Genomic DNA, 18,373 nt, shown 5'->3' with positions numbered 1-18,373 from the left:
GACACGTCTGGTGAGTATGCAAGCCATGGAAGAACTGGGACATGTTCAGCTCCCAGGAATTGTGTACAGATCCGTGTAACATGGGGCCATGCATTATCATGTTGAAACATGAGGTGCTGGCGGCAGATGAATGACATGACAATGGGCCTCAGGATCAGATCACGGTATCTCTGTGCATTAAAATTGCCATCGATAAAATGCAAAAGTATTCGTTGTCCGTAACTTAAGCCTGCCCATACCATAACCCCACCACTACCATGGAGCACTCTGTTCACCACGTTGATATCTGCACACAGCTCGCCCACACGCCATCTACAGTTGAAACCGGGATTCATCCGTGAATTGCACACTTACTTCTCCAGCGTGCCAGTGGCCATCGAACGTGAGCATTTGCCCACTGAAGTCTGGTACAACACCGAACTTCAGTCAGGTCAAGACCCTGGTGAGGACGACGAGCTTACATATGAGCTTCCCTGAGACGGTTTGTGCAGAAATTCTTCAGTTGTGCAAACCCACAGTTTCATCAGCTGTCCGGGTGGCTGGTCTCAGACGATCCCGCAGATGAAGAAGCCGGATGTGGAGGTCCTAGGCTGGTAGGGTTACGTCGTCTGCAGTTGTGAGGCCGGTTGGGTGTACTGCCAAATTCTCTAAAATGACGTTGGAGGCGGCTTATGGTAGAGAAGTGAACATTCAATTCTCTGGCAACATCTCTGGTGGACATTCCTGCAGTCAGCATGCCAATTGCACGCTCCCTCAACTTGAGCCATCTGTGACATTGTGTTGTGTGACAACATTTTAGTGTTTTTTTATTGTCCCCAGCACAAGGTGCACCTGTGTAATAATCATGCTGCTTAATCAGAGATGCTCACTAAGAGGGATGTAACCAAATTTGTGCACAACATTTGAGAGAAATAAACTTTTTGTGCATATGGAACATTTCTGTGATCTTTTATTTCAGCTCATGAAACATGGGACCAACACTTCACATGTTGTATTTATTTTTGTTCAGTATTTATTGTTTTACTATATCTATGTTGAATACTCCTGTCACGTCATAATCTATCTCCACTTTGAAAATCTTTACCGAATATAGTATAGCCAAAGTTTCATACCATTTAAGGATGACATTTTTCATTTAAATGACTTAACACATTCTCAACTCATTCTCTAGGTAAGTGGGGATTGGAGCGCATTGATCGGGCAGTATCTGTTTGAGTTCTATGAGAGAACATGACAAAACCTTCCGGGTTGTATTCATTAGTGCACTACGTCGCAAAGCCTTTTGCAACTGAAAACAGAACAAGCATTTCTTATTGGACAAGTTCTGATAATCCCTTCCTGTGTAGTGTTTACTAAGGCAGGCAACAGAACACATTTTTAAACGGTTTGCAATGGTGTACACAATTATGCATTTTATATTGGTCCAATCCAAGTAATCCCCTCGCTGTTTCAGTCAGTTTTCTACAGTTTGGTGCCTAAATGAACACTACGCAGTTCTATAGCCGCTCTTGCGAGGTAAGGAAGACTGAGAGGTGCCTTTTCTCCATTCAGCTGTGGTCTCATTTCTTACCACCAGATGTCTGTGTTTCCATATCATAGACTAGAGAGCCCTGCTCATCTTGTTGATTGAAGGGAATGGGGTTATTACCAGGGATTTGGTAGTGAGTCCAGAACCTACTACAAGTCCCGTTCTTAGAAAATATGACATTTTGAGCTGTGTGAATAGCATTTATGTACAAATCAACAGGTGTATATATTAGGCCTAGTGAGATGTTAGGAATGTTGTCCTTTTAAACCAGTTGTTTTGTAGTTCATATTTGCAAGATACAAATATTTATGGTAAACAGAGTTTGGTGTTTGGTAACAGAAGGAGATTATGTAAGGATTAGGCCTGGAGTGTCTTTGTGTCTGCGGCTCTTTTTTCTTTTTCATGGAAACTGAAATTCAAGATGCAGCATCACACTGGTGTTTGTGTGGGTGGTGGGAAAACATGCTATTTTACATTTGCATACATTTGCTTGTGTGTGCAATTGTTTCTTTCCTGTGTGTTGTGTGTGTGTTTGAGAGAGAGAGACTGTGGTAGAGTTGGCATGGTAATCAGATGTGCCCAGGCAGACCCCAGACATGACCCCTCCCTGACATTAATCCATATGAGGGTTCACCAGCATCATTTCCATATCATCATTATCACCACTGTCATCCTTCTCCATCGCAATCATCGCCATTATCGTTAACATCCTCATAATGTTAGCAATATTAACATCATCATTAGGCCCAGGACGATACCAGTATTGCAATACTCGTTAGTATCGTGTCAAGGAACAAAACACGAAGCGTATTTAACTTCTTTAGGAAAACAGCTCTAATGTGTGAAACAAACATTATGTTCTCATCCAATCAAATATTGTGATACTGGTATCGTCACAGCCCTAATAATCATCATATTAGTTTAGTTGTCCGCTCTTCTATTCAGACTAAAAGGTCAGACTGTTTGCATTTGTGTGCAACTGTCGGGTGAGACTGGACAATGCGTGTGAATGTGAGATGGTATTATGTATGTGCAAGGGTGTGTGAATGTGTCTAACTACGTGTGTGAGATTTGGGTGTGAAAGGTCGCCCCCATCACACACACACCTCTCAGACCCCGCTCTCCCACGCACTCTTAATGAACACAGTGAGGTTTCTCTGTGTACAACCGCACAACCAATGACAGCGAGCCATTTGGATGACCCCTGTGTTGCGGCCACCACTAGTCAAATGGAGAAAAACTTGACCCTGTATCAGTCAGAGGTTTACTTAGCGCCAACATCTACCTACTGTGGATGGATGTTGTAGTGTGGAGGTAGGACTGGTGCTGGGATGGCATGAGGAGATGTGAGTGATGGTGAGAGACAGTGTGTGTTTGCGTTTGTCTGTGAGAAGACAGCATGGACGATTCCTCTGGGAAGTGACCGGGTGGGTGGGGGGGTGTGGGCTTAGATGAGACTGCCCCCGTCCCGCCATACACAGCCGTAGGTTGGATTAGGAGGATCGCCTGTGTGACACAGGAGAGATGATGGCAGAGCGTGGTGAGGGGGCGAGAGGGGGGTTTGTGGTTGGTAAGTGGGGGGAGAGAGTAGTGCAGGGTGTGGGGTTTAATTTCCAGAGAGAAAGAGGACTGCAGGGAGGCTGAAGGGGGCGATGAATTAATGAAGAACCACCACATGGTGCCCAGAGAGATACATAGAAAGGAGGGGATAAAGGCAAAGAGGCCTAAAGAGAGAGGACAGTATTAGGATGGTATAACATTACTTTTCCAATACTGTGGGTGGGGTTCCCCCAGAGGTTTTATTTGTAAAGCAAACCCACCAGTGGCCATGTTTGGTTGTACATAACTCTGCTCCCTTGGATTGCCTTGTCAGTGTTTGCTTGCTTTGTCAACCCATATATTTACAGTACCAGTCAAAAGTTTGGCCACACCTACTCATTCAATGGTTTTTCTTTATTTTTACTATTTTCTACATTGTAGAATAGTAGTGAATACATAAAAACTATGAAATAACACATATGGAATCATGTAGTAACCAATTGTGGAGGCCAGGTCATCTGATGCAGCACTCCATCATTCTCCTTGGTCAAATAGCCCTTACACAGCCTGAAGGTGTGTTGGGTCATTGTCCGGTTGAGAAATAAATTATAGTCCCACTAAGCGCAAACCAGATGGGATGGCGTATCGCTGCAGAATGCTGTGGTAGCCATGCTGGTTCAGTGTGCCTTGAATTCTAAATAAATCACAGACAGTGTCACGAGCAAAGCACCCCCACACCACCTCCTCCATGCTTCACTGTGTGAACCACACGTGGAGATAATCCGTTCACCTACTCTGCGTCTCACAAAGACATGGCGGTTGGAACCAAAAATCACAAATTTGGTCTCATCAGACCAAGGACAGATTTCCACCGGTCTAATGTCCATTGCTCGTGTTTCTTGGCCCAAGCAAGTCTCTTCTTCTTATTAGTGTCCTTTAGTAGTGGTTTCTTTGCAGCAATTAGACCGCGAAGGCCTGATTCACACAGTCTCCTCTGAACAGTTGATGTTGAGATGTGTCTGTTACTTGAACTCTGTGAAGAATTTATTTGGGCTGCAATTTCTTAGGTGCATTTAACTCTAATGAACGTATCCTCAGCAGCAGAGGTAACTCTGAGTCTTACTTTCTTGTGGCGGTCCTCATGAGAGCCAGTTTCATCAAAGCGCTTGATGATTTTTGCAACTGCACCTGAAGAAAGTTCTTGAAATTTTCCTCTGACTGACCTTCATGTCTTAAAGTAATGATGGACTGTCCTTTCCCTTTGCTTATTTGAGCTGTTCTTGCCATAATATGGACTTGGTCTTTTACCAAATATGGCTAACTTCTGTATTCCACCCCTACCTTATCACAACACAACTGATTGGCTCAAATGCATTAAGAAGGAAAGAAATTCCACAAATGAACTTTTAACAAGGCACACCTGTTAATTGAAATGCATTCCAGGCGACGACCTCATGAAGCTGGTTGAGAGAATGCCAAGAGTGTGCAAAGCTATCATCAAGGCAAAGGGTGGATACTTTGAAGAATCTTAAATATAAAATATATTTTGATTTGTTTTACACTTTTTTGGTTACTACATGATTCCATGTGTGTTATTTCATAGCTTTGATGTGTTCATTATAATTCTACAATGTAGAAAATAGTAAAAATTAAGTAAAAGCTTTGGCCGGTACTTTACATCATTGGTCAGTACACTAGTAGGGCTGCCAAACAAAAACCATTGATTTCAAAGTTGAACAAACCATCCAACTCTACGCACAAAGATTACGTTGAACAAATTTCACAAAAACACATTTACTGTAAGAACTTTGCAGATACAATGTTTGATTACATAATTACGGTAATGTCTCCCTCAGTTTGTGACCACGTTTACAGAAAACTGTTAAATATCTGCTCTGAATTGAGATTCAAAGATGCCTGCAGAAAGAATGGGATGTCAGCTATGACACCTCCAATTTGATATTTTTTGGTTTTGGTTATTGATCCACAGTAGGTGAAGTGGATTTACATCCGGTAACGGAATTACATCATGGGTCTCTGATCTGTACATTATAGAAATGCATAATTATGAATGTCATTCTCTTCATGGTGATGTATCCTGAATAGGTACACAAAGGTAGAAATTAGCAATATCCTTATTTTGCATATTTGAGTATTATTATACTCATTGGCTATTATTGTAATGAGCTCTGCCCCCATACAAAACCACATTTGGTTGGTCCGGACCAGATCAAATCTGAAACAATCATAGACGTCTGTGTTTCACAAGTTTGGACATCACAGTGGAGTTCAGTACAGTAGAGTACAGTAAAGTAGATATGTTCTTTACGGTAAAATACAGTACATTATACTGCGGGATGGGCACAGTTAGTCAAATATCAGAACTGGTGTTTGTGTTCCAATTCTTATGAGTTAATTTTTGCCAGAAAAAACTATTTAGGCCTATTTTTAACACTGAAAGGGCTTTTTCTAAATTAAAACAGCCATGTGACATTGTTACACACAAGGATATACCATGACATTTCAAATGATTTAATTTAATAAAAAAACTTTTCAATATTGTTTTTATGACGTGCATTACATATATTTTTTTTTAAATCAGTAGCCCACCTGTAGACGTGTGTAGATGGTTGTTTATGTTGGCCAATCAAAGGGACAAAGGGGCTCAATGTGTAGGAAGTGGAGTGAGAGTTCAGTAATGCAATACAAGATTGAATAAAATTACTGTTTTATATGAATGGGGCCTCAATTAGCTTCTCTAGGCTACTCCAGTCAAGACGGGCACTGGGATGATAAACAACATGGCTGCTAAAAGTTAGCTCGTCTTGGCTGTAGCCAAGTTACCTTGGCGTGCGTCTCCCGCTCTCTCCGTCTGCTCACTCCCATCTCACACACACCGCCCCTCCGCAGCTACAGCAATAGTGTGCCGGCCTCTAGCCCTCGCGCAGCAGTGCTTAGGTCAATAGGTTAAAAACATACATTTCAAACTACATGCATTTTGAATATCCAACAAAAATTCATGATACTATTCGAATAGTGAAATTATTTCAAACTCCCTTCCCTACATTATGTTGAATACTGTGCCTTACTGTACAGTACTGATTTCTACTGTACAGTACTGATATCTACTGTAGTACTGTACTTTTATGTACTGTGCTCTACTTAATCGATAATGCCCGAGAAGCTGGTGTTTGGAGGATATATTGGCAACGGTGTTGTCTCGGTTCGGCAAACCTTGCCAATATCTCCTCCAAACACCGGCTTGGAGGGTATTATCACTTTTACCAACGGGTTACCAACATATTCAAATAATGATTTGACAATTTATTTAACGCTTATTTGATATTTATTCATACTATTTCATCCTTCCACAAGGTATAGTCCCGTCACATCTAGGGTTGCTTCCTAAGCCGGCTGGTTGTTTGTCTGGTTGCCACAGACGCGACCCAGTCATTGTCTTTTTGTTCTGTATCTATGGACGCGGCCCAGTTGTTCGTTCTAAATGTTCCATTGCCATACTGGCTGGTAACGTTCTTATCCCTTGGTTGCCAGCTAGCCAACTACGTCTAACTTACAGTCACATCAAACAGTGCAGACAGAATAACAACAGTAGCTGCATTTGCATTTGTTTAAGATGTTTTCTAGTGACATTTATTTGGATACATCCATAATAAGGAGCTGGTTAGGCACAATTTCGCTTGGCATAGAAAATATGTTCTCTCGTCAGGACACTGTTGTTCAGAGGAGCTAGCCAACAACACAACTAACACAATCGTTTCAAACGGAAGCTGGAAAGACTGCAAACTACCTGCGCTTGGTTTCGTTGACCTTTTTTTTCCAATTGACATATCCATAAACATTATGCTGATTCGTGATTTCGACTGACTGAGAAAAGCTGCCTGTCCGTCTCATCCCGACTCCCAAAACATTCATTACTATGGGACACCTGGAGATCGAATTCGAATTTTTAAACCATGTTGCAAACGTCGGACAGACCGACAGAAACGTTTATACAAATCTCCGCTGTTGAAAACCAAATGTTTGTCTAAAAGAAATGAGGTAATGTCTAGATGCTTTTTTATAGTGGAGACCAATTTTATAAAGTGCCTGGCTGGCCTGATGAGACAGTGGATTGCGCAGTCAGATGGAACAGAGTAAATAGGCTTTTTAATGTCATAGATTTAGCTGGTATTAACTTGTGGAATAGACACTGGCTGGAATGCGGTTTTAACCCATCGGCATTCGGGATTAGAACCACCCGTGGTATAATACTGTACATTAGTGTGCAGTCCAAACTTGTGAAACATGGACGTCTATGATTGGTTCAGATTTGTTCCCCCCCCCCCAGGGTGGACTGACCAAATTTCAACTACTTTTCAACGTCCATGGCCGCCCGTGTCAGTCGCTACTCAGTGGGTGAGGATGCTTGTTACAGGAAATGGAAAGAGGATGGTGGTAGGTGTCATGGTATCAGTAAGAGCCGGGAGAGGTGACATGCTTTGACCACCAGATGACAAAAAGCAGTAATGAGCTGAACATAACAGCATGCCAGTAGAAGGGAGGACTGTAGCAGGCGACCCAACTGTGGTTTGTGACTACTCTGTCTCATTGTAGCCAATTCAATTGCAGTAATTACGTTACTGATTTGTTTAAATAAGAATTATTAAGTTTTAATCACTTCATAAACAATCTTTATATCTGTAAAAATACAACTCATTAGTAGGTTTACCTTTTATTTCTGTTAACTTTCATTATACTTCCTCCTCATGAGGGAGAGAAATTAGAAAAACATCTTTAATCAGAATTGAATGATAGAACAGCTATTTCCAGGTTAAAATGTTATGGGATGCATTTCCTCCATTGTTTTTTATGGTTGGCCTCTGGTCGGCCTACGTTATGATCAAATAGCCTACTTGGCCACTGTTAAAACTTTAACTTAAAGCGGGTACAGCCTCAGTGTTCACAGTAAATGCCCACCGGAAGTGGCACAACATTTTCATGAACTTGAAGTTTGCTTTCAGCAGACCTGAAATTTGCCCCGTGCTGAAAAAAATGAGAGGGGACATTGGTTATAGTTCATGTGGTTATGGGAGTAAAACGTAGTTGGTAACATAAGAGCATTTTAGCAAAGTGACCCTTCTGGGGGTTGGTGTTCAAGTTGCCATGCTTTTACGCTTGATCAATAGCCACACACACAGTATTTTTCCCATGCTTCACCCTAGTCCTTTAGGTGGTCAACAAACTCTGTGACACCCTGCAGACCTGTAGGGATAGCTGTTAGTTAGTCAGTAGAGCTGGTCATGAGAGTGTGTGGGGTCTCTATTCTCTATGGATGGTTTATGTACTGTAGATTTGTGTTTTCCTGGTTCTCTCTGTATCGTGTCCCCAGGGTGGGTTGTGGCTTGTTGTTTTCTCCCAAGTGTCTGTGATCCCCTCTGATCCTGGCCTCTTCTTCTGTCTGAGCTTCATGTGACCACTCTGTGATCCTTCTGTGTCCTCATTGACCCTTCAACCCTCCTCCCCTCTCATGCTGATCCCCCTCCTCTCTCGCGCTCTCTCGCTCTCTCTCTCGTACACACACAAACACCTCTCATTTTCCATCAGCAACCTGTCAGCCCTCCTCTGCCCGCCCCCCTGCACCAAATTCCTCACCCTCTCACACTTGAATGTTTTTCTTCTCTTTCCTCATCCCTTCCCCTCTTTATTTCTCCCTTTCCCAAACCATGTCTGTCTCTCTCCCTTACCCCTTCTCTCTGTTTCTTCCTTACCCCCTTTCTCTCTCTCACTCTCTCTCCCTTACCCCTCTCTCTGGCTTTCTCTTAATCCATTATTTTTGTCTCCTTCTTTCTACCTCATGTCTTTCTACCTTACTCCTCTCTTTTTCTCTCCACCTTTTCCCCCTCTGTCTTTCTTCCTCTGTCTCTGTGTGTTTCTCCCTCTCTCTCTGTCTCCCTCTCTGTCTCTGTCTCCCTCTCTGTCTCTCCCTCTCTGTCTCTCCCTCTCCGTGTCTCCCTCTCTCTCTCTCTCTCTCTCTCCCTTTCTCCGTCTCTCTCTCTGTCTCTCCCTCTCTCTCTCTCTGTTTCACCCCCTCTCTCTCTGTTTCACACCCTCTTTCTCTGTTTCACCCCCCCCCTCTCTGTTTCACCCCCTCTCTTTGTCTCTGTTTCACCCCCTCTCTCTTTGTCTCTCCCCCTCTGTCACTATCTTACTCCCTTACCCCCCTCTCAACTAGTTTCTTCTTTGTGGATGCCTAATGAAATCCCCTCTGAAAATGACAATTGTTGCTTTGAGAGTATTTATAGAAATGAATAATCAGCCTTGTTGTGTTTGTCTGCATGGATTTTCAGCACTGAACGCTGTGAAGACCGAATCACCGGTAAAGAATCAAGACTTGGGTGTAGGAAGCATGAAGTGCAACATTAGTCTGTGGTTTGTGGTTTATTAGACATTATAAGGGCTTATAGTGCTTATATTGTGTTTTTAAACCATTATTCCTGCAGGCTATTAAAGGCCAATCTGCAGTTCCATGAACAGCAAAGCGTCCACCCCGTCAGTCTTTTGTTAAATAGCTGAGCGATGGGGTTGGAGAAATGTAGCCACTCTTAAATGTATATAATTACAAGGACTGACCATCCATGAGCTCCACATTTAAATTGATAACCATATTTTGAGGCTATACAGTGTTTAAGATCTACATTGCTTACAAACCAAGAAGTCAATCAAGCTTATATTATATTTTAGACAATTGAACTCCATGAGTCCATGAGTTATAAGTTATATTCTTCAGGAATCAATGGGAATCAATGGGTGTATATCAATAATTTATAAGTAAAAAAATGGATGTGGCCATTTTTAAGTAAAGTCTTGCCGTAATTACAAATGGTCAAACTATCTACACCGTTGGATGTTAAAACGTTTCCCAGGTTTAAACTGATGATGGTGGGGAATAGTGAGTAGATGAATAGCTGTTGATGTTAGATCTGCCTTGTTGAGACAGACATAGGAGATGTAGATGAATAGCTGTTGATGTTAGATCTGCCTTGTTGAGACAGACATAGGAGATGTAGATGAATAGCTGTTGATGTTAGATCTGCCTTGTTGAGACAGACATAGGAGATGTAGATGAATAGCTGTTGATGTTAGATCTGCCTTGTAGAGACAGACATAGGAGATGTAGATGAATAGCTGTTGATGTTAGATCTGCCTTGTTGAGACAGACATAGGAGATGTAGCTGCTGAATGTGATGAATATGTCATCACCGCAACCTCTGTTTATCCCACTCATTCTCCTGCCACACACTTAGCTGGGCTGTCACACAGCGTTGTCAGAACGTTTACGCGTGCATTGTCGCAGCGTTCCCGCGCGCCGGGAGGTTTTCACCATCTTCTCTGAACTCTTTGATTTCCTTCTCCGTTTCATGTGAAGGGCTTTCTCTCTCTCTCTCTCTCTCTCCCTCTCCCCCCCGTCTATTTTTGTTTTTCTCCTGGCCAAGTTGTGGCTGTGTGTCGTCGTCTCTTTGACAGTAGTCTCTGAGCTGTCACTCAGCGCTCAGTCTTCCTGTCTCTGTGAAGTCACTCTCCATTAATAATGGCGGTGGCGCTGAATATTTTACACTGTCGCTCGGCAGTACGTTATCCCGTCTTTGACGCCACACGACGACAGAAAGACAATTGTCTGCCTGACAAAACTTTTATTTCAACCGAGAGCTCTGTGACTGAGACTTGTTGTGTGAGGGAAGTTTTGTGTTTTTCTGTCGCCCCCCCCCCCCCCCCTCCCCCTTTATAAAAATGTCAGAGGATATTATTTTTCCTGTTGAACATCTATTATTGACACTATCTAGGAATAGTGTGTGCTGTTTCGTTTAGAAAAGATGTCAGCACTACTATAACAGTGTCCAGTCAGTCTATTAAGCAGTTGAACTACTTTGTGCACTGTCACCGTGTTTAAGAACATTGGAGTTGTCTTACATTCACATGGAAGGAATACACTATTGTCTTCCTCCTTTTATCGTTTGAATAGCTCTGTCACAGGAAGGTGGATTGTAGATGTTTTTGTGTTTTTTTCCCCCTACAATGGCTAATCCATCGTAGTTCACGTGGGACTGTGTTGTAGATAGAATTACAGATGAACTGATTTGCGTAAAGTGTCTCAGCCTAACTCCTCCTAACCGTAACTCTAACTGTTGTCCCCTCTCTCTCTCTCCACCCATAGGTGAGCAGGGAGCAGTGACCATGTTCCCTCTTTTCCTGTTGGACAATCACATGACAGCACGCGAGCTGGGGTTCTGGAACGGTGTGATCGCCATGGGCTTCTCCATCTGTGGCTCCTCCCTCGGCGGCCTGCTGCTCTCTCAGTTCAGGTAGCGTTCAGCGGCAACACGCCCCTGATAGCGTTCAGCGGCAACACGCCCCTGGTAGCGTTCAGGGGCAACATTCTGATTTCAGTTTTCCCTAACTCAAATGCTTCCATAACTTGTTTTGTAACTCATTTGAAATACTCACCAGCTGTTTTAAAATAATCTGTTTATCTACAGTGCCCATTTCAGCTTCACATGTCTCAGAAGCATCCCTTCCTGTGGCACAGATATCACATCACCTCCACTCCACACACTGTGGTGTGTATGCGTGCGTGCATTTGCATATGTGTGTTTTAATGGAAGTGAACACAGCCCTCAGAGCTGTGTAGCGCCTCTCTCTCGCTCTCTTTCTCCCTCTGTCTCTCTGTCTCTGTGTGTGCCCCCCCAGTGTGAGATGTGTGGTATGATGGCAGCATGGGGAGATGCTGTGTAGCCTCCAATATTTCTTAGAGAGGCAAGGAGACGGGCAACAACAGAAACACTAGGCCCTGTAACTTCTACAGCTGATAATGCAAAACCATCCACCAATAATCAACAACTTCTGTTTAGGTCAATAGAAATTGTCTTTTTTTTTTTTAAGAGATCAAAGATCACAAACAATAGCCTACAACTCAGATTTTTTTTTACTGTGCAAAATGTCACTCATAGTGTAAGTTGAACTCATCTTTTCTTCTACCAATAGCCTGAAGTTCAGTCACAAGTTTGGACACACCTACTCATTCAAGGATTTTTGTTTATTTTTACTATTATCTACATTGTAGAATAATAGTGAAGACATCAAAACTATGAAATAAATCAAAATATACTTTATATTTGATATTCTTCAAAGTAGCAACCATTTCCCATGAGTTAAAATTTGCCTTGAGTTAACTGCACCTCAGAAATTGCAGCCCAAATAAATGCTTCACAGAGTTCAAGTAACAGACACATCTCAACATCAACTATTCAGAGAAGACTGCATGAATCAGGTCTTCATGGTCAAATTGCTGCAAAGAAACCACTACTAAAGGACACCCAAAAGAATAAGTGACTTGCTTAGGCCAAGAAACACAAGCAATGGACATTAGATCGGTGGAAATCTGTCCTTTGCTCTGATGAGTCCAAATTTGAGATTTTTTGTTTCCAACCGTGTCTTTGTGAGACGTAGAGTAGATGTGTGGTTCCCACCGTGAAGCATGGTGGAGAGGTGCTTTGCTGGTGACACTGTCAGTGATTTATTTAGTATTGAAGGCACACTTAACCAGCATGGCTACCACAGCATTCTGCAGCGATACGCCACACCATCTGGTTTGCTCTTGGTGGGACTATCATTTGTTTTTCAAGAGGACGATGACCCAACACACCTCCAGGCTGTGTAAGAGCTATATGACCAAGAAGGAGAGTGATGGAGTGCTGCATCAGATGACCTGGCCTCCACAATCACCTGACCTCAACCCAATTGAGATGGTTTGGGATGAGTTGGACCGCGGAGTGAAGGAAAAGCAGCCAACAAGTGCTCAGCAGATGTGGGAACTCCTTCAAGACTGTTGGAGAAGCATTCCAGGTGAAGCTGGTTGAGAGAATGCCTAGAGTGTGCAAAGCTGTCAAGGAAAAAATAAAAAAAATAAGATATATTTTGAAATGTTTAACACTTTGTTTTGTTACTACATGATTCCATATGTGTTATTTCATCGTTGTGATGTCTTCACTATTATTCTACAATGTAGAAATTAGTAAAACATAAAGAAAAACCCTTGAATGAGTAGGTGTGTCCAGACTTTTGACTTGTTCTGTATACTACAAAAGTATGTGGACATCTGCTTGTCGAACATCTCATTCCAAAATCATGGGCATTAATATGGAGTTGGTCCCCCCTTTGCTGCTATAACAGCCTCCACTCTTCTGGGAAGGCTTTCTACTAGATGTTGGAACATTGCTGCTGGGACTTGCTTCCATTCAGCCCCAACAGCATTAGTGAGGTCGGGCGCTGATGTTGCGAGCTCAGTCTTGGGTCGCAGTCGGTGTTCCATTTCATCCCAAAGGTGTTTGATGGGGTTGAGGTCAGGGCTCTGTGCAGGCCAGAGTTCTTCCACACTGATCTCAACAAACTATTTCTATACGGACCTCACTTTGTGCACGGGGGCATTATCATGCTGAAACAAGAAAGGGCCTTCCCAAAACTGTTGCCACAAAGTTGGAAGCACAGAATCGTCTAGAATGTCATTGTTTGCTGTAATTTTTAGATTTTCCTTCATTGAAACTAAGGGGCTTAGCCCGAACCATGAAAAACAGACCCAGACCAATATTCCTCCTCCACCAAACCTTACAGTTGTCACTATGCATTGGGGCAGGTAGCGTTCTCCTGGCATCTGCCAAACCCAGATTTGTCCGTCCAACTGCCAGATGGTGAAGTATGATTCATCACTCCAGTGAACATGTTTCCACTGCTCCAAAGTCCAATGGCGGTAAGCTTTACACCACTCCAGCCGACAATTGGCATTGTGCATGGTGATCTTAGGCTTTTGTGCGGCTGCTTTGCCATGGAAACCAATTTCATGAAGCTCAGTTTGAAACTCGGGAGTGAGTGTTTGCAACCCAGGACTGACCATTTTTACTCGCTTCAGTACTCTGTGGTCCTGTTCTGTAAGCTTGTGTGGCCTATCACTTCGCAACTGAGCTGTTACTTCTCCTAGACATTTCCACTTCACAATAACAGCACTTATTGTTGACCGGGGCATCTCTAGCAGGTCAGAAATAGCCAAATCCACTAATTTGAAGGGTTGTCCACATACGTTTGGCCATGTGGTGTACGTTTTGAAATATAGCACCTGCACATCAAAGCCGGGCTGAAGTCATTAAGCAGTTATCACTGTACACACAATATCACTACCGTGCCTCAGCTGTAGCGCTTTAAGTTGTCCTTTCAATTGCTACTTAACCTTACAGTTTCAGCAATTACCATTACAGCACATACAGTACCCTAACTCATCCTGCATTGCATAAGACCATACATCTGCCCATAGCTTCACATTATAGCTTCCGCCCTCGGCACATGAGATGTAATGCAATCTATAAATAACATTGCGTATGTATTTCCCCACACAAGGCTTTAGCGTGGATCACACAGCACCATGTCCATCCATCACAAAGCTAGATGGGTTAATGATAATTATCAACTGGGTGGTTTGAGCCCTGAATTTTGATTGGCTGAAGGCCATGGTGTTTCAGATCGTATACCAAGGGTATGACAAAACATTTTGTTTTATTGCTCTAATTACGTTATTAGTGTCCGCGTTGAGTCGTGCCTAAACAGCCCTTAGCCATGGTATATTGGCCCTATACCACACCTCCTCGGGCCTTATTGCTTAATACTGCCATTAGCGTCGATCTGAAATATGCTCTATATGAAGAGAATAGCAATATATTGTCTTTGTATTAAAAAGTCTGCACAGCTTGCCCTGAGGTTTTCTCACACTACCTGTAAAATAATAAGTCCAAACACCTTTTGTTTGAAATCTCTTTCACAAAAGTTCTGTCATATTTTTGGGGGTACTTCTTTATTTTCTGTCTTTCTCCCTCTTTCTGTCTTTCTCCCTCTTTCTGTCTTTCTCCCTCTTTCTGTCTTTCTTTCTTGTAAAGGACTCCGGTAGAATTGTCACATTTTCACACACGGAGGTGCGTTCACCTGACACTGTACACTCAGTCCAGATTCCCACAGAGTGATTCCCATCCCTGTCCCAACACACACACACACACACACACACACACACACACACACACACACACACACACACACACACACACACATACTACACATACTACACAAAGCCTATCCACCAGGCCGTTTCAATGCTCTAAAAGCTCATTTGGACGCTTATCCTGGGCCCCATCAGAAACGCTTGAGTGGCCAGAGACTGACCCCCTTACACGGATCGCCATCGGCAACCTGAGAGCCTGTATGGTATCGGGGCCTAGCCAGTGTGAGGTGTCAGTAGCGAGGCAGGTTCTCCTCTCTCGCCCCATCACTACGGCAACTCCCCAGAGAGCCAGATTTCAACGAGTGTCATTGAGAAGGGAGGGAATAATGAACGAAGGGAGAGAATGTCTTTAGCATGTGAATGATAGCAGATTGGTTTTCAGGTTGGAAGGATCCTGTCGGTCCTGTAGGCTTACAGACTGATAGAATGGACAGAAGGAGACAGATTCTATTTGATATACCATTTTTGGATAGTTTGTAGATCCGTCCCTTTTAAAAAATGTAAATAAAATGTTGTTGCATTACGAAGTGGTATAGAAATTGATTTAATTGTGCTTTTTTTTTTCTTCATTGATCTACACAAAATACTCCATAATGTCAAAGTGAAAAGAATATTCTACAAACGTTTACAAATTAATAAAAATGAAATAACTCAAATATAGTATAATTATTCACACTCTTTGTTTAGGCATGCCTAAACTAGTTCAGGAGTAACATTTTGCCTAACAAATCACATAAGTTACATAGACTCACTTTGTGTGAAATAACAGGGATTGACATGATTTTTGAATGGCTACCCCTTCCTCTGTCCCCCATACATACAGCATCTGTAAGGTCCATCAGTCAAGTATTGAATTTCAAGCACAGATTCAACTACAAAGACCAGGGAGCATATCGAAAGCCTCATGAAGAAGGATAGTGATTGGTAGATGGGTAAAAATAACAAATCAGACTTTGAATAGCTCTTTAAGCATGGTCAAGTTAGTAATTATGCTGTAGATTATGTGTTAAACCACCCACACACAACAAAGATGGTCGTCCTTCTGAACTGAGCTGCAGGACAGGAAGGAAACTGCTCAGGGATGTCGCTATGAGGCCAGTGGTGATTTTAAAACCGTAACAGAGTTCAATAGATGTGATGGGAGACCTGGATCAACAACATTGTAGTTACTTTACAATAATTACACAAAAATAACAATATAAATATACAGAATAAAACATATTCCAAAACAGGAATCGTGTATCCAACAAGGAACTAAAGTTATAAGGCAGGAGAACACAGCAAAGGAATAAATGTGATGCGTTATGTTTGGGGCAAATCCAAACGTGACACATCACTGTGTAACCGCCTCCTTATTTTCAAGCATGGTGGTGGCTGCATCATGGTATGGATATGCTAGACAAAAATAAACGAGATGGAGCTAAGCACAGGCAAAATCCTCAAGGAAAACCTGCTTTTAATCAGACATTGGTAGAGGAATACACCTTTCAGCAGGATAATAACCTATAACACAATGAATGTTCCTGAGTGGCCAAGTTACAGTTTTGACGTAAATCTGCTTGAAGATCTATGGCTTGACGTGAAAATGACTTTCTAGCCATGACACCCAACACCTTGACATAGCTTGAAGAATTTTGAAAAGAATAATAGGCTAATATTGCACAGTCCAGGTGTGCAAAGCTCTCAGAGACTTACCCAAGAAGACTCCGCCGTAATCACCGCCAAAGGTGATTCTAACTTGTATTGACACAGGGGTGTGAATACTTACCTTATCAAAGTATATTAGTGTTTCATTTTACATACCTTTTTAAGACATGATAGTTGCATTGTATTTTTGTAGATCGTTGACAAAAAAATGACAATTAAATCCATTTTAATCCCACTTTGTAACACAATAAAATGTGAAGGAATCCAAGGGGGGTGAATGCTTATGAACCCAACTGTATGCTCACATTAGCCCGAGTTCAAACTAAGCTGTGGTAAGGTCAATGTCAGATGGGTTGTATAGATTTCAGATATCAGACAGTGACACGGGCCAGGTTCGTCTGATTGACAGGGACCTTTTGGAGAATGATTGCCACAGTGGTAATCCCTAGGTGACACACACACACACACAACGCACACTGCTCTAAGAGGGTGAGTGTCCTGATGGTCATTAATTCACTTCCACGCTGGGGAGGTCCTTATGTTATTGATTACCACATGAGCCATGCCCACCGGGAGACAAAGCTCTTAGACTATCAGGGAATCGATTAGCGTCTGGCAACACGTCGTGTGTGTGCATGCACTCACTTGTGTGAGCTACTGTAGAGGGGAAATATCGTGTTTGTTTTTGTTAGCATGCACATACTCCACAGTATTCTTTATCTGTGTGTGTGTGTGTGTGTGTTTCAAATTGCATTTGTCTACTCTTAGCACAATTTTGTGCCTAAAAGGGTTCTCCAGCTGTCCCTATAGGAGACCCCTTGTTGGTTCCAAGTAGAACCGTTTTGGGTTCCATGTACAACCCTTTCCACACATTGAGCCAAAAATGTTTTTTACCAGGAAACAAAAAGGTTTCCCCTTTGAGGACATCCAAATAACCCTTTTGGAATCTTTTTATTTCTAAGAGTATGACTGGTTGTTTGTCTTGTGTGTCTCCACAGTATTGGCTCTCTGATGAGGCGGGTGTTTGTAATGCGTACGGTCAGCATGGTGTTCCAGAGCTCCCTCCTGACTGTGCTGGAACCCTCCCCACTCATGAAAGGTGAGAGAAGACCCGACCGCACTCTTGACTAGGCAGCATAGGCATCAGTTCACCCACTAGCCATGGGCATACAGTACATCATTGACTCTAACCAGCCTTTCCTTAGCCACTGATCTTGACTTACACGTGCGTCCCCAGTCCCCCTCTAGCCACATCTATTTGTCCATCCGTAGCTCGATATCTTTTTTTCCTTTTACGATGTGGGAGCAGGTGACTGTGGGACTGATGAATAAGGGCAGGCACCTCGATGTAACCCCACTGACTCATACAGGTAGCTATGAATATTAGACCCACAGAATATACATATTAGATATTAGACCCACAGAATATACAGACGCACAGCTCTCCCAGATCGATCCGCTTTTGTACATGAAAGCTGCAATTGGCTCATTCATCCCCCTCCTCTCCCCTGTAACTATTCCCCAGGTCGTTGCTGCAAATGAGAACGTGTTCTCAGTCAACTTAC

General features: G+C 42.7%; 1 protein-coding gene across 4 annotated transcripts in view; it reads left to right on the top strand.

Moving 5' to 3' along the window:
• LOC129826049 (major facilitator superfamily domain-containing protein 3-like) overlaps positions 1-18,373 on the top strand; it is a 29,926-nt gene that overhangs the window by 2,439 nt on the left and 9,114 nt on the right. For 3 of the 4 annotated variants that reach the window (XM_055886333.1, XM_055886334.1, XM_055886335.1), the window contains exons 3-5: positions 11,280-11,427; positions 11,602-11,682; positions 17,807-17,907. In XM_055886333.1, the coding sequence (XP_055742308.1) occupies positions 11,280-11,427; positions 11,602-11,682; positions 17,807-17,907 (330 nt within the window). The remainder of the gene's footprint in view (positions 1-11,279; positions 11,428-11,601; positions 11,683-17,806; positions 17,908-18,373) is intronic. The other variant, XM_055886336.1, reaches the window with a different exon arrangement.

This window comes from Salvelinus fontinalis, chromosome 28 (genome assembly GCF_029448725.1).
Source record: "Salvelinus fontinalis isolate EN_2023a chromosome 28, ASM2944872v1, whole genome shotgun sequence".
NCBI classification, from domain to species: Eukaryota; Metazoa; Chordata; class Actinopteri; order Salmoniformes; family Salmonidae; genus Salvelinus; species Salvelinus fontinalis.
This window is presented reverse-complemented; position numbering and strand designations above follow the sequence as displayed.